Here is a 15,804-nt window from a genome sequence, read left to right as displayed (position 1 = left end):
AGCTAAACGTCGCGTCCCTTCCCCCCCCCCCCCCCCCCCACGGCCTTTCGCGTGTCTGAAGAAGTCGCGTTTGCTCTACATATATGGTGATTGTAAAGGAGGAAAGAGACGCTTAATTCTGCAGCCTTAAAGGCTGCAGAATTAAGCGGGAGCACGGCGTAGAACGAGCGTTTGTTCTCCGCCGTGCGTTCACTGCCCGTGAAAGCGCGCGTCCCTCGCGCCCTTTCACTCGCACATACAGCGTTCGGCGGCGCGCGGCGACGATTTCATCTCCACTGACGTCATACGGAACCTCACGGCGACGGCGACGGCGACGATGACGGCGACGCCAACGGCAGAAATCTGCTTTGGAGTGTCCATATAATTGCTATCGCAATAAAATTGAATTTCTCACAGTGAAATCGGCCAGAAAAACAGTAAAGTAGGACTAGACCACAACCTACAGACATGGTGGCGTCGGATTGTAATTTGAATGTACGAGAAAACATAATTCTGTTACGAGGAAACTCAAACACAAACCCCTTTTCTAGCATTCCTATCACACCTACAGCTGCGCATTCAGGTAGTTTACTTGCGAAAATGATATCCAGATGGCGCTCGCATCCTCGGCAGGTCAAATTGGGACTTCACCTGCCAAATGCGTTTTGGACACGCGCACGTGTCGGGGCAATAGCAAACAATTAATAAAATAATAAAAAGGCGCTAGGGCCTTCACATTTTAATATAACACGACTTATAATACCCCTGGAAAAAACGTCTTCCCAGCAATGCATTTCTGTTTAAAAGTGAAGCCGTATTTAAGGGAGTCGGTGTAAGCTTGGCCTTTGTAAGCCGGCTTTCCCACGTTCTGCGTTGCAGTGGAAAAGCCAGCTTACAATGGGGCCCGATAACTGGGCTCGAACGGAGCCCGATAACACTATCGCGTTCCACTCTTAAGGGCGAAGCTTAAGCGTCCTCCAATTTTTTTGGAGGGATCTTACTTTGGCCTGTCATTACATACGGCAAAAATCTGCTACGAAAACAATGTAGTGGTTACCATTGTACATTAACGCAGTTCCTGCCATTTATTTGCATTCAAAAAAGAAGTCAACGAAACCCGATTCCGACAACATTACTACCCATCACCTATACACCTTAAAAATAGAAAACATATAATGGGGATAGTGCGTGAAGGGCATAACAGCCGCTTCAAAAGAACTGATTCTTCCTTCATTAAGCAACATCATTAAGCGCGAAATCAATACGTTTATTTTTTGGAGAGAGACACAGGAAAGGCAAGGAGGTTAATTTGAAGAGAAGCTTGTGGTTTGCTACCCTAAAATAAAGGAAGTTGAAGAGAAAAATTGAAAGAAAAGCAGATAATTAAACAAAGCAAAAAATTTCAATTTCGACTTCACGAAGCGACTAAAGGGAAATTGCTACAATTGACAATTTCATTGGGGTCGTAGGCAACGGACAAACAGAATAAGTGGGAACATGTATGCACGAAAGCAAAGCAATTCGCAGCTACAAATCCTCAAAAGCAAGCACAGCAATGTTCCGAGAAGTTTGTCGCTTGATCGATACGAAATTAATAAAGAGATCGCCGAGATGAGACCGATACGATGCAATGGTTAAAAAAAGAAGAACTGAGGATTCAGAAGGCGTCAATTGGCAGACAGACGGAGAGAAGCTGGTGGACTGCGCAACAGCTATGAAGCAAAGGCGAGGCGAACGTGTCAGCTGGTATGCCTGACCTCAATGCAAAGATGCTCAAAGCACAAGAGTGTGAGCACGAAGTGAGGCCGAATCAGCACGAAACTAAATGTAATAGTCAACGAAATTAAGAATTGCACACAGTCGCAAAAAAAAGAAAGAAGTGTAGGGTTATGGATGCCGTCAATGATCGGTAATGACGCACGTACGTAGGATTTCATCCCGTCGAGAGAGTTAGGCAGGAGAGGCACGCAACATACAATCATTTTTTGAAACAGCGCAAGAACGAACAAAAGATAAAGAAAGAAGCAGACCGGATAAGCGCGTCTGTGTGCTCCTTCCCGTTTATTTCATTCCTCGTGCACTGTTTCCAATATTAACGTAAACCCGCTCACACAGACGTTCATTTTGCGCCATGCAGGCGCGGCATGCACGCTGGTCGTGCGGGAGGATATACCGAAGAATTTGGAACCACGAACTATAGTTGGCGGTCCACATTGCTGGAACTCATTGCACCGAATCGCGACAAAATACAGAGAAAATGAACGAACACAAGCTCGAACACCTCCGCACAAGACCACCGCACATTGCTCTCTCGAGGAATGTGCGGAGAACTATTATGAGTGTGCGGAGTACAGGGCAGATTATATATATATATATATATATATATATATATATATATATATATATATATATTTTTTTTTTCTTGTGAACGTTGGGCGCTGCTACACTCAAAATTCTTTTAGGCTCAGTATTGCTGTTTCTTTGCTTTTTTTGCTTTGCACGTACGTTTAAAGTTGACACCCTCGGGTATCGCTGCCAACTTGTTCGATGTTTACAAATGATGTGGCCACTTGAAAGCTCTTTCGCAGAAGCGTATCGTCAACTAAATACCGCACGAGTAGCGCTGACTTAGTGGCTGCGGCACTTTTTGGCTGATTACCGTGTCGCAGTTTCGATCATCAGCCACAGCGGCCATATTTAAATGGGTGGAAAATGGAAGACCGCTCCTACGCCATGCATGATGTCTGTCGCACTAATCCACTTCAAAAAAACGTCTTTATGGTCATGTTTATTTGCGATAACATCATAATAAATGCCCCACATTTGTAACACTGCCCCAACCCCCCAGCTTATTGCTGTGTTTTAGCTTTAACTAGAACTGTGTGTGCACAGTCCTTAACATCATAGTTAATGAGCAAACCGATGATTCTAACTTATCTGGATAAAACTACCGATCAGCTACAAAACTTTCAGTGTTTTGCTGGAAACTACTCTGTGAAGATTTTCTGCAGCCCCATACTCTGCAGGGAGGCCCTGCTGAAAGGAAAGACCGCTCATTACATCCGGAAGAGAGAAGAGGAAGTGGTTCGGGCGCTAACTCCGGCTGCTTTAGAAGTAAGCAGATTTTCTGCAAGTCTGCAGGCTGCGCACGACTGGTGACACCGGCGTGTAAAAGCGGCGCAGTTCGCACGTGACACGAGCCCTTCATGATACTGTGGCAAGCGTTTGCACGTGGATACGCATGTGCTAGTGAAGCCGTAGCTCGCACGCTATTTTGTGTAAGAGATGCATCATTATCAAATATATTGGTGTGGTTGTGTATAGCGTATGAGAACGCAACGCTGCGAGCAGAGCCTGTGAGGGCGCCGGCCTCCCTCTTTACTCGACTTCTTTCCCGCTATTTCCGGCTGCCGACGTGAATGTCATTCCGCCATGGTTCCGCCACCGTGACTGCTGGCGTCCCCGGCACGTACGCTCTGTTTCCTGCCGCGTGACGTCTTTTGTGAGGCTCCCCTAAACCAGCTGCGCTGTGAGGGACGCCCCGGGCTCAACACCCGCAGTGGGAGACAGGCCCTAATGCGCTTCCTTTATGTGGCCGACCGAGGGAGGGCGATGGGAAAGGAGTGAACTCGGCAGACGAGCTTGGTTTGCTCGTTGCTAGAGCGGAAAGACTCGTTCATGAAGAGAGAACTTTTGCTGGGGCATTGTAGGCTTAGGCCTTATACTTGTCCACCAGCCGCGAAACAAGCGGTTTTCTTTTTCTTTTTCTCCCTGTTGTTTTCAATGACAAACGTTTGCATATGGTTTAAACATAATAGATGACGTTAAAGTTAGGCGTCATAATTTGCCAACAAAGGGATGTTTGTGAAATGTTTGGTGTCGCTCCCCTTATGGTTGACCATCCTGTGAACGAGGAACTACAGTAGACCTGGCATTTGAAATTATACCAGTCTCTAGGTTTCCTTTCCTACGCAGAGACGCATATATCAATGCAGAGGTCTTCCTAGACGCCTTTAGAAAAATGGGTAACGGCCATGGGCACGGGTAGCACATTTGACGAGCTTTGGGACACGAACAAAATTAAGGTCATCAGAACACAATGCATAATAGTTTACATTGTAAACGCCTGAAACATTACGTTATGGTCACGCCTTAACGAGAATGCATGCGTCACATAGTGTATTTTGACCGATTTTCAGAAGCGTTGTCGCCGTGTCCTCGTCGACTGCCACGCCGTCCTGCTCCTCCTACTGAACATCTGGCCAAAACGAATTCCTTCAAATTAACACGAATGGGAGCCGCTGGTAATCTCGAGTTATCACTGTGCTTCCTGTGCTCCTTGCATGAATAATAATGGCAGTTGCCCCACGAAACTTCCTCACAGTTTAAAAGAAAGAGGAGCACTGCCGCATTTGATCGCCGCTGCTTTAGAGCTGAAAAACTCCCAATACGAGGACTGAGAACAAGTCCGATCGTGCTTAGTGACTTTAAAAATGTTTTACAAAGACTGCGCATGCGATTTAAATCATAGGTGAGTGAGCATTACCTTTTAGGGGTTGAAGTTACTTACTTTTACTGTGCTACGGGCACCGCCGTTCACCTATTTAGAACGCATAGCCAAGCGCCCGATTTCCACCGGATATGTAGCACAACACGCACACTGTTATTCCAAAAGCAGGAGCGGCAGGAAAGAGTGTGAAATAAAAAAGTCACTGCAAGTAAAAAGTTAGCAGACCTCGCTGTAAGATCTTGCTGAATCACAACCCAATATTCAAGAAAGGTGCTAGTGCGACTAGACCTACCTTCTGTCATAATGGGACCCCTGGCTAGACGGTGCTATCACCGTTTGGACTTAGTAAAACATTACACGTACATTGTGTGGTATCACAGTTTCTGGCATGTAATTCTATTCTAAGCAGGTAATGCATCTTACCTTCTCTTTATGAAGGAAAGCCTCTGTCACGAAGTCTGAACGATATTACGGGACTTTGTTGAGTTATGTATGAGACGGCAGAAACGCCCCGCCCTGCGACGCGGCGGCCTGAGTCGTCAAACCAGAAGCAGGTTGCATCACGGCACGGCTGTAGGCGGGCATCCGTATGCCTGGGCTCTGTCTCCCGCACCGTTCCTCGATAAGAAGGAAGAGGGACACTTTTCCCCAACTGTAAAAAAAAAGGAAGACAGACACGCACCTGTCATATATATTTACATATATGTTACATACACTGCTAAGGAAGAACTCTGTATTAAAATGCAAACGGCTAAAAACTATTACTTCCAAGTTGAACTGCCAGGATTATTACACTCTAACATGCAGAAATTCCTGACTGCTATCACACCAACTAAAACTGCGGCAGTTTCCTTTATATTAGATGAGACGGCTATTTCAGACTTCACTGTAATAGCTAATGCTTTATTGTCTACTTCCGATGAGTGTTCACGCATGACAGCAACTCTGTCCCATTTTTCAGAAGTACTACTCCTGAGCTCTCTAAAGGCGATGTGAAAGAAAAAACTGTTTTCAGAAAAGAAAAAGAAAAAGCTTTTTCAGAGAAAACTGCATCCTAAACTTGATTCTCCACTGAGACACAAAGAAGCCCACTGGGCCTGACAATATTCCGAAAAGCTTTCTGGTTCGATACTGTACTTTCTCTGGTGTTTCCCCTATTTGGATGTAATTTGTCAAATCCTCTACTTCAGGCATCGTACCCAGTCTAGGAAGCTAGCCAAGGTCCTGCCTCTGCACAAATCTGGTGAAATACAACATTTTGCTAACTATAGACCTATATCGCTTACCTCCAATTCCGGTAAGCTATTGGATCGTATTATACAAAAGCACATATCAGAATACCTTGAATCGAAGAACCTTCTCTCTAACATAGAATATGGATTTCTTCGTGGTTTCAGCATAACACAATTGGACGAATTTTCACATGACATTACTAGCAATCTTGATATTCGCAATCATACTGATGCGTTATTCGTAGACTTACACAACAAGCTACTAAGTAAACTAATTTAAAATAATCATCGCCTGATCGAGTGGATAGCAATTTTTTTTTTCACTCTTGCTCTCAATTCGTTTCATTTATTTCTACTTGTTCCTCAACTGCAAATGTAACATCAGGGGCTCATCAGGTGGGACTCTTGTTATTTTTAATATTTATAAATGACCTTCCCAGCAATATTAAGTCAAAAGTTTACCTTTATGCCGACGATTGCATCCTATACTAGGTAATTTCTTCTCCTAGTGATCACACCTTACTTCAGGATTCCTTCACCAGAGTTTGCACCTGGTGCCCGGATTGCTAATGCGCATTAACTTAAAAAAAACCGTAGTAGTGTCATTTACGAACAGCCATTTTCCTTCAGAGCATCTGTGTGCTTTCAAAAACACAATAGTTCTCGGGAACAGGTGTACAAATACCTTGGAATTATCTTCACACACAACATGCAGTGGTCGCAGCATATCGATCACATTACATGTAAAACACTAGAAAATTAGGTTACTTAAGACGAACCTTATCTAACTCGCCAAAATAGACTATATTACTAATGTATAAACGCTTATTTACATTTTCTTAGAGTACGCTTCATGCGTCTGTAAACCATATAAAGTGTGCGCCATTAACAAAATTGAATCGGTACAATGGAAGGCTCTTCGTATCATTTGTTTTTCTTTTTCGGGTTTTTATGTGCCAAAAGCAGTTCTGATTATAAGGCACGCCGTTTTGGAGGCCTCCAGAATAATTTTTGACCACCTGGGGTTCGTTAACGTGCACTACAATGCAAGCACACGGGCGTTTTTGCATTCCGCCTCCATCCAAATACGACCGCCGCGGCCGGGATTCGAGCCCGCGACCTCGTGCTCAGGAGCGCAACGGCTTATAGCTAACCGAGCCACCGTGTCGGGTTCGTTTCATTTGTGGTCTCTACGATCGCAATTTTTCGCCCTCGTAAACAATTAATTTTTTGAATTTATATTTTCTATATGCACCAGGTGACATTTCGATTTCATGATGCTATTACATTAAATTGTTCACTCGTCTTGCCAACTATCCCCCAATAATTATGTTGCCTATGCCAGTGCTTTTCCAACCAGACGTTGTCACAGGTTCAACCTAAATTCTTTCTTGGCGCGCACTAACACGTTCAAACACAGTTATGTCCGGAGAGTTGTGGAATGCTGGAACGAGTTATCCGGTTCTATTCGTTGACACTGTCAGAGTTTGTAGAAGCACTAGTGTAATAAGATTACTGTCCTTTTGTTTTATATTTTTCATTATCTTCAACTACCTTTTTGTCTGTTTCTTGTATTTGTTGTACTCCACTGCTACAACAGCCCTGAATAGGCTGCTGTATTGAAAAAAATACATATATCTCATATGCCAAAAAACATCGACACCAAGCACAACATAGGGAAAATTACTTGTACTGGCTAAGTGAATTAAAGAAATGATAAATTAATGGAAATGAGAAAACAACTTGCCGCAGGTGGGGAACGATCCCACGTCTTCGCATTACGCGTGCGACGCTCTTACCAATAGAGCTACCGCGGTAACATTTCCCATCCACTTTCTGGGTTATTTATGTTTTTACTGCTAGAACTAACCTCTGGGAGTGTTAGCCACCACCTGCACAAGTTGTTTTTTCCATTCATTTTCATTTATATTAATTTATCATTTTTTAAATTCAATTAGTCAGTACAAGTAATTTCCCCTATGATGTGTTTGGTGTCGATGTTTGTTGGGTCCTTATGAAATGATTAATAAATATCGGGCCCCTGGGTTGCCTTTTTTCTGGTTCACACATATATACTTGTATTCCTCTTCTTTTTTTCTGTTTGTGAGCTTTGGTTCCCTCCATATAAGCCCGCACGAGAGGCACGCGTTGGAGCAAACGTGACACCGGCTCAACAGACATTAAAAATCGCTCGATAAGTGTGAAGGGAAAGGGAAGTGAGATAAAGCTGCGCTGAAAAAAAAAGCCGTAGTTTTAGAGTCAAAACGTACGCTTAGGTTCAACTGCTGCAAATCGAAAAAAAAAAAGAATTTTAAGCCAGTACTTTCTGCAGCGTGTTTTGTTGCGTATACTGTCGTTAAGTCTCTGCTGTTTTATATTTCTACGCCTGATATTATTGATTTCAGGCATGTCGTGGCATTTTCACTTCTACGCACTTAAGTCTCAGTTCTACGATGTTAGTGTCTAGGATGTCTGACTCGAGTGTCTGGAGTACGATGGAATACGAGATAAGAATTACTGGTTAAGAAGGATGGGATGAGTTGCTCTTCATTGCAACGTGCGATTCGAAGGCGTGGCAAGAGGCATACACAAATCACGGGACAATATATTGGATGCGGGGGAAGCTTTATAGATGTAGCAGGCAACAGCAAGCGTTTGCCTTTATATCGAGAAAATCCGTCGTTTCTCTCCACCGCAAAGAAAAAAAAAAGAAAAAGAGAACCAGAAAACTTGGCATAAGCTGCACAATTAGGCAAATCTGGAGAAGCATTGTATGTCTTGGATGTTCTCTACAATGTCCGTCCCTGCATTCATTCCGGTCGTAGCGAAGGCGGCTAAGAGATCGCATCGCAAAGAAAACATATAAATACTGAAAACAAATAAAAAACCGAAAACAAAAACAAGCCAAGATGCATTTGAAGACACAGGTTGCCTATCAACGAGCACAGTTTCGATGCAGTCTACAAATTATATGCGCTCTTACTCCCTAAATCCTTCATGAAGCATTCAGTGGCCAGAGGAATACCATTAAAGTTTGGCAACACCCGTACAAGTGCAGCCTGCAGCTCTTAAGATGACAACAGTTGAATATACGCATTAACGAATACAATCAATGGAGCACTCTCAGCTCTCAAATCAAAGCGTCTTGCATGGGTGAAACCGCTTATTATTCAAGCAGTACCGTAAACGGGATATCAACGAAAGTTTAGAACAGCAACAAACTTCTCAGCATAAAGAAAATTGCACGTCTCGCCAATGGTGAACGGTATCGGCGTTTCACTAATGGTCATCGAATAGCATGTATTTTTATGCATAACAATCGACAGATGTCAACGGAATGAGACAAGTATCGAGGGCAATCAAGAAGAAAAAAAAGTGCATTTTTCCGCAGCTCTCATGGGTGAGCCTTGAGGGCAGTGGAAGGTTTTGGCGAACTGTTCGAAGTGCCTGAGCGGCACATTGCACTCTGTTTTTCCCGCGATGTCACCTTTCTTGGAGCACAATGTGTAGCAGTAAGTCATGAAGAACAACATGTCGTCGTCGTATCTCTCAAGGCCCGGAATCCTGGGGTCGGTGCGCCTGCCTATTAGGGCCCACAATTTTGAGAGCGCCACCTTGTACGCCGCGTAGGACGCCTCGATTGCGGGTATGGCGGGAAACACGCCCATCGTCGGGGGTGCTCCTTCCCCTAAGCCACAGGTCGCACGGCTGTGGTATTCGGCCGAGTGCTGCTTGCCCCACCAAGAGACGGTCTCGCCATGGTTGTCCACATTAACGCCCCGCGGATCGAAGCTTTTCGCGATTTCTCGGGCAACACGAATTCCCGCACCACCATAGTTGATCATGTGCGGTCCTCCTTTGTAGAACATCGGAGGTTCTAGCGCAACAGTCGCCGCACTGATATCATTCAGCAAGTAAGAGTACGAATATGGTTCGTAACGAAAAGTCCGCCTCTTCTTGTACACATCACGGAAGCGCTCGTGGCTGTGAAGTGTTTGGTAAACCAGAGAAGCATTTAGCCAGCTCCTAAAGAAACCAGAATCATTCATTAACGGGAACTGTTCGTAAAGAAGAACGCGCTGCGCAGGAACGAAAAATTGCTCGGCTGGTAACAAATTCAGGATCATGGAGGTGATCTTCTCTTCGGCTGTATATCTGCTCTGCACGTCTATCCACGAGGTGTTTCTCATCAGTTTTATGAACTCACTCTTAACGCCAAGCAGGAAGCTCAATATCTCACGGCGGTCATCGTTCGTTGGGTAGAGCTGATTTAAATGCTCGGCAGATAAGAGAAGCCCCAAGCGTAAGTTAGCGTATTCCAGACAGGCGTACTTTCTTTTCTCTTCTACGTCACTTTCGAACATCAGTTCCGGTTTCCCAACGACCGCCCACAGGTGAGACTGTATGAACATCCAGGCAATGCCAATCAGAAGCTCTACATGAGTGTGTTTCTTAAACAACTTCTCGACATCTGACAGTATATCAGCGTCTTCGAGTAGTACCGAGTCATCGGAAGACCATTTGTAGCCCACGTCTTCAGAATGAAGTTGGAGATATTGCAGCCAAATGCCCCGCTTGAATGACTGTGTCTCTAAATCAATCTTGGCCATTATGAACCATTTTTGCCCTGTGTTTACTTTAGGGAGTCTAGTTTCGATGAATGAATTTTCTAGCAACTGCAGGAGTGTGCTATTGGCATTCGTCATATTAGCGCCTAGGTAATCCAAGTGCGCCTTCACAATGTCATCGTACTGTTCTGCGCTCATGGGCTTCGCGAAGCGATCAACCCAAGCGGCGCTACTGTAGACCCTCCGGAAAACCAAGATCTTGCCAATAGCACTCGTGCGAGCGGCTTCCATACTGAATATAAAGTTGAGGTCCCATCTAAAGGCCATTTCAACCATCACGTCCAAAGGATGCGAGTCCGTAGGCTGAGGCCTTTCCGTGGGCCACGTAAGAAGCAAGTTTGTCATGATCTCTTCGAGCGCGACAATGCTGGCTGCGATGTCACTTGGTTCTGGATGCAAACATTTGTGGTAGAGACGGCTTGGTCTCCCGACATGCCAAAGATCAGTGCTCACTTCCTTGATCTCATCTTGTGTTGCCTTTTCGTTCATGACGTCTTGAACAGATTTATGGGGAAAAGCGCTTTGCCAACGTCCGCAGGTGAATGCGTAAAAGTCGTGGCAGGGATTCACGCTGGTGTCCATCGATGCGAGTAGTCTCTCGGCGTGATCGAGGCAGGGCTTCGACTTGCATTCAACGCGTGGTATCTGATGCTTTCTCAAGACCAGTGTGTAGACGGCGACACAAATTACCACCACGGCCGCTAACAGGGCGGCTGCTATCCACAGCCGCACTTCACTGTGTTTCAGCCCTTCCTGGACTGACTCCTTGTGATGCTCGACCCTATTCGTAGTACTCGCGTGACCCTAGAAAGGAAAACAAAGATAATGAGACAACAGAAATGCTTGCTCCACAGCACAGTAATAGCGAATTTTTGCACAGTTGATCCGGTAACGGTATGTATAAAATGCATACTTTAAAAGATTATGCTGATGATGAAATAAATTTTATTAAATATATAGAGCCGGCGCTGTTTTGCAGGTCGAACTCAGGTGGGTGTCTTCCTTAGTCCGGGATGCCAAGCCACTTGGCTGTCCCCCTTGCTAGGTGCACCATGTCGTCACTAGTCCTCCCACTGCTCTTTAGATGGTGCTGTATTTTTGGGCACCTCCGTGACACTGCTGCTCTCCCAAACCAAATGATAGAGCTTATTGGGTATTCCGCAGTGCCGGTGAGTGGTAGCGGACGCTGGTATGAACGTAAGTGGGTGCCGGCAAGTGTGAATGGAAGCGACTATGAACGGAGAGCGAATGTTGGTCAGTATGAGTGGGAGTGGTAAGAACGTGAATGAGTGCCACCGGCGAGTCTTAGTGCGCATGAGTGTAAGTGAGTACACAAGCTAAAAAAAAGGATTGTTGACTCTCCCGTAATCGAGAGTAGGTTTAAGCATGAAATGGCTACCGGCAAAGCAGATTGGTTGGAGATGATACTAGCCACAATCTTAACATGAGTCTAGTGCATATTTGCAGCTGCACACCCCAACACACCAAGTCATACTGTGCACTGGTCCATATGAATTCTGCCCAGCTACAAGATCAAAACCGGCTTAATGCGGCACGACAGGCAGCGAAAGACACTAGAGAGACAGAGCGCACTGCCCAGCTAGAAGAAAAGCGCCTGAAGGAGGTGCCACGTAGCGTAGCGCCATCTCTCGAGGCGAAGCAAAATCCCCGGCGCGGAACTCACGGACCAATGGCGTTCAAAAGAGCACAGGCAACCATGTCTCAATGCCAAAAGATGGCAATCAAGTGTATATTGCCCTGTGTCTGCCTTTTGAACGTCGCTATTGGATATGACAAATAAAACTTCAGCGTACTAGAAGTTACAGCATGAGTGATATTGTGAACTACATTAGGAAGAACTTGGCAGAAATATTTTTATAACTTGTTTGGGCAGTAACTAGGGTATGTAATGCGGTCCTGCCCAAAGAGTCGTGGGACAGAGACCGCATTTTCTTAACTTTTGACTGGTTGCCGGATGGTCCCGTTTCGTTCTCGCAACGATGCCCGGATGTTCTCGTTTGACTGCCGAGAAAACGGCTCTGGCTTCTGGCTCAAGGTCACTTGAAGGTCACCAACAATGGGAGCTAAAAGCATTTCATGCTTAAAAATGTTGGTGAATAAGTGTGGGTGTGTGCACACTCCTTATTCTGCCGTTCAATGCGAAAAACACCGCTCAAGTTCAACCAGGAAGCTAGCACTTGCTTTGACCAGTCCTTGGCAGTCGACGCAGCGCTTTCTCCAGACACAGACATGACGTTTTGAAGGCCATCTCCAGATGAACCAGCAGATAAACGTTTTCATGCATTTGTGCGCTTGTGAGGGTGAATATCTGCTTAAATCGTCTTAAAAAAAGCCGAAGGTGTGCGAAATTTTCTTACGGTCCATGCGTGCGCCTTTAAGCGCTCGGAAGTGTCCGCTTGTTTGTGTGCGTCCGTATGGGGGAGCGGGTCTACAATGCACCCAAAGCAACGGCTCCCTTAGAGTACCGGAAAACAACCACGAGATCCATGCTTTTGAATATACTCTAGGCAATCGAAGTGTCATGGCTACCTTGTTCTGAACATCACCTATGATCCTTTAAATCACTTTAAGACACGAGCTGCAATGTGTGCTAACCTACGCTGCCTGAAACCACACCAATACAAGCCACTCACATACAGACCCATGACGGTGGCTACGTCTTCATTCCTGGATATAGAGAATAACTATCAATAATCCCCGCGAGAAAACGCCACAACTCTAATGCCGAGTTGAGCTAAAGGAAAAGTAACGCCTGCAACACCGCTAAATTTCTAGGAAGGTAGCGAATAAGAAATTTCTACGCGTCACGCCTGAAATGAGCAAGCTCAGACCATGTTAGTTATCAGTTATAGTTATCAGCCAGTTATCAGGTCGTGACGTTGTTACAATTTTATACTTTCGCCGGAAATCTCTGGGTACCTACGCATTACGATGCCCACTCGAGCATAGGTGAAGCTTTGGTGTGTGGCTACTTCGGCAATTCAAGCCTCCCCCTTCCCTTCTACAAGCTACAAGTAATGTTTCGCATTTTAGCTTCATGCCGAATGCATCTTGTTTAAAGCAATTGGAGAGATTGTCCATGCAGGGCAAACCCATTCGAAACAGTGATGGGTTTGTTGTGTGACCACTTCTACAATTTCCCTGAGCTGGTGTGTTTGTGTGTGTGTGTGTGTGTGTGTGTGTGTGTGTGTGTGTGTGTGTGTGTGTGTGTGTGTGTGTGTGTGTGTGTGTGTGTGTGTGTGTGTGTGTGTGTGTGTGTGTGTGTGCGTGTGTGTGTGTGTGTGTGTGTGTGTGTGTGTGCGTGCGTGTGTACATATACACATATGTGCATATGTGCACTCGTAGGTATATATGTGGAAAAATTATGTAGGTACATATGTTGAAAAATTATGTGGTTTTACGTGCCGAAACCACGATCTGATTATGAGGCACGCCGTAGTGGGGGACTCCGGAAATTTGGACCACCTGGGGTTCCTTAACGTGCACCTAAATCTAAGCACACGGGTGTTTTCGCATTTCGCCTCCAGTAGGTACATATGTACTATCGCGATGGAAAGAAACGCGAACAGCGGAGCGCGTGGCCGAAGCATAACTGAAGGCATAGTGCGCGCCGTCCAGTCATCACCATGGACATGCGCGCATGTCCGGTTTGATTGCTCTGCGCGATGATGCACCCCCTATACTGCGATATTTTTGTTTCTGTTGGTACAGTTTGCGCTGTCATCATTACTGCGCCGTCACCTTTTGTCGTTTTCAAATAAAAGAGAAGTAAAATAGAAACAAAATATCGCAATATAGGGGGTGCATCATCGCACAGCGCAATCAAACCGGACATACGCGCCTGTGAATGGTGATGACTGGACGGCGAGCACTATACATTCAGTTATGCTTCGGCCACGCGCTCCGCTGTACGCGTTTCTTTCCATCGCGATAGTACACACGCATGTACATATGTACACACATATGTGCGCATGCGTGTGTGCTTCCTTTGGTATGTCCAGTCTAGCGATAGCCAAGTGGAAACCATTCAGAAGATTGAGACGGCTTTCGGTGACGATGCTATGAGCAGAACACCAATTAAGGAGTGGTACAACCGGTTTAAAGACGGCCGCACATCGGTGGAGAGTGAGCGACGTTCCGGTCGGCCATCAACATGCCGAAATGACCAGGTCTTTGCCGAAGTGAACGCTGTGGCGATGCGGGACCGTCGTGTGACTATCCGAGAAATTGCGGAAGAGGTGGGCATCAGCACTTTTTCCGCACATATGACGGAAACTTTGGCCATGAAGAGAGTTGCAGCGAAATTCGTGCCGAAGCTGCTCACAGTGGAGCAAAAGCAACTTCGTGTTGAAGTCTCACAGGGCATGCAGGATTCCACAAACAGTGACCCCGACTTCATGAACACCATAATCACTGGTGACGAGCCTTTGGTGTACGGGTACGACCCAAAAACCAAGTCCCAGTCACCACAGTGGAAGCATTTCACGTCACCACGACCAAAGAAGGTCCGCCAAGTGCGCAGCAACATCAAAGTGATGCTGACTGCTTTCTTTGACTCCCGCGGTGTGGTACACCACTAGTACGCACCACAGGGTCCAACAATCACCAAAGAGTACTACAGGGATGTCCTCCGTCGTCTACGTGATGTTGTACGGTGCAAGAGACCGAAGTTGTGGTCAACAGGAAATTGGCGCATCCATCATGACAATGCTCCTGCACAATCCTCGCCCTTGATTCAGACTTCTTTGGCGAAAAACCAGACTGCTGTAGTTCAACAGGGTCCTTACTCTCCTGATATGGCCCCCTGCAACTTCTGGCTGTTTCACAAAGTCAAGAGGCCATTGAAAGGAGCGCAATTTCAGACAAGAGATGACATTATGGCTGCAACGACAGCTGAGCTAACTAAACTCCGTTCCGAAAGAGGCCTTCTCGGAATGCTTCCAACAATGGCAGCACCGCTGGGAGAAGTGTGTGGAGTCCCAAGGAGACTAATTTGAGGGTGATTAGGTTTCCAGTGCTCCAGTTATGCCAGTTTTTTATTGCGATAGCAATTATATGGACACTCCAAAGCAGATTTCTGCCGTCGGCGTCGCCGTCACCGTGAAGTTCCGTATGACGTCAATGGAGATGAAATCGTCAGCCGCGCGCCGAAAGCTGTATGTGCGAGTGAAATGGGACGAGGGACGCGCGCTTTCACGGAGAGTGAACCCACGGTCTCTAAGGACATTTCTACAAGCGGGAAGGCCTCACGGCCTCCCACCCCACCCCGGGCCTGACCGGCCTGGCACAACACCCCTGCAGACTCTGCAGCACACCACGGCCTTCCATCTCGGCCTGATACATGCCGCCTATGCCTGCCGGTTTTGCTTCGCCCAGTCATGGCGACTCCACTCTATCCCTTCTTTCGCTCCCACTTACCCCTCCCCGTTGGCGC

At 46.1% G+C, this 15,804-nt stretch overlaps 1 protein-coding gene across 1 annotated transcript in view; it reads right to left on the bottom strand.

Annotated features, from left to right (window-relative positions):
- LOC119457054 (neprilysin) overlaps positions 1 to 15,804 on the bottom strand; it is a 43,351-nt gene that overhangs the window by 18,472 nt on the left and 9,075 nt on the right. The window contains exon 2 of the mRNA XM_037718880.1: positions 9,209 to 11,153. Within this exon, the coding sequence (XP_037574808.1) occupies positions 9,209 to 11,153 (1,945 nt within the window). The remainder of the gene's footprint in view (positions 1 to 9,208; positions 11,154 to 15,804) is intronic.

This window comes from Dermacentor silvarum, chromosome 6 (assembly GCF_013339745.2).
Source record: "Dermacentor silvarum isolate Dsil-2018 chromosome 6, BIME_Dsil_1.4, whole genome shotgun sequence".
NCBI lineage: Eukaryota > Metazoa > Arthropoda > Arachnida > Ixodida > Ixodidae > Dermacentor > Dermacentor silvarum.
Note: the sequence above shows the minus strand (reverse complement) of the source record. Positions and strands in the feature narration are given on the sequence as shown.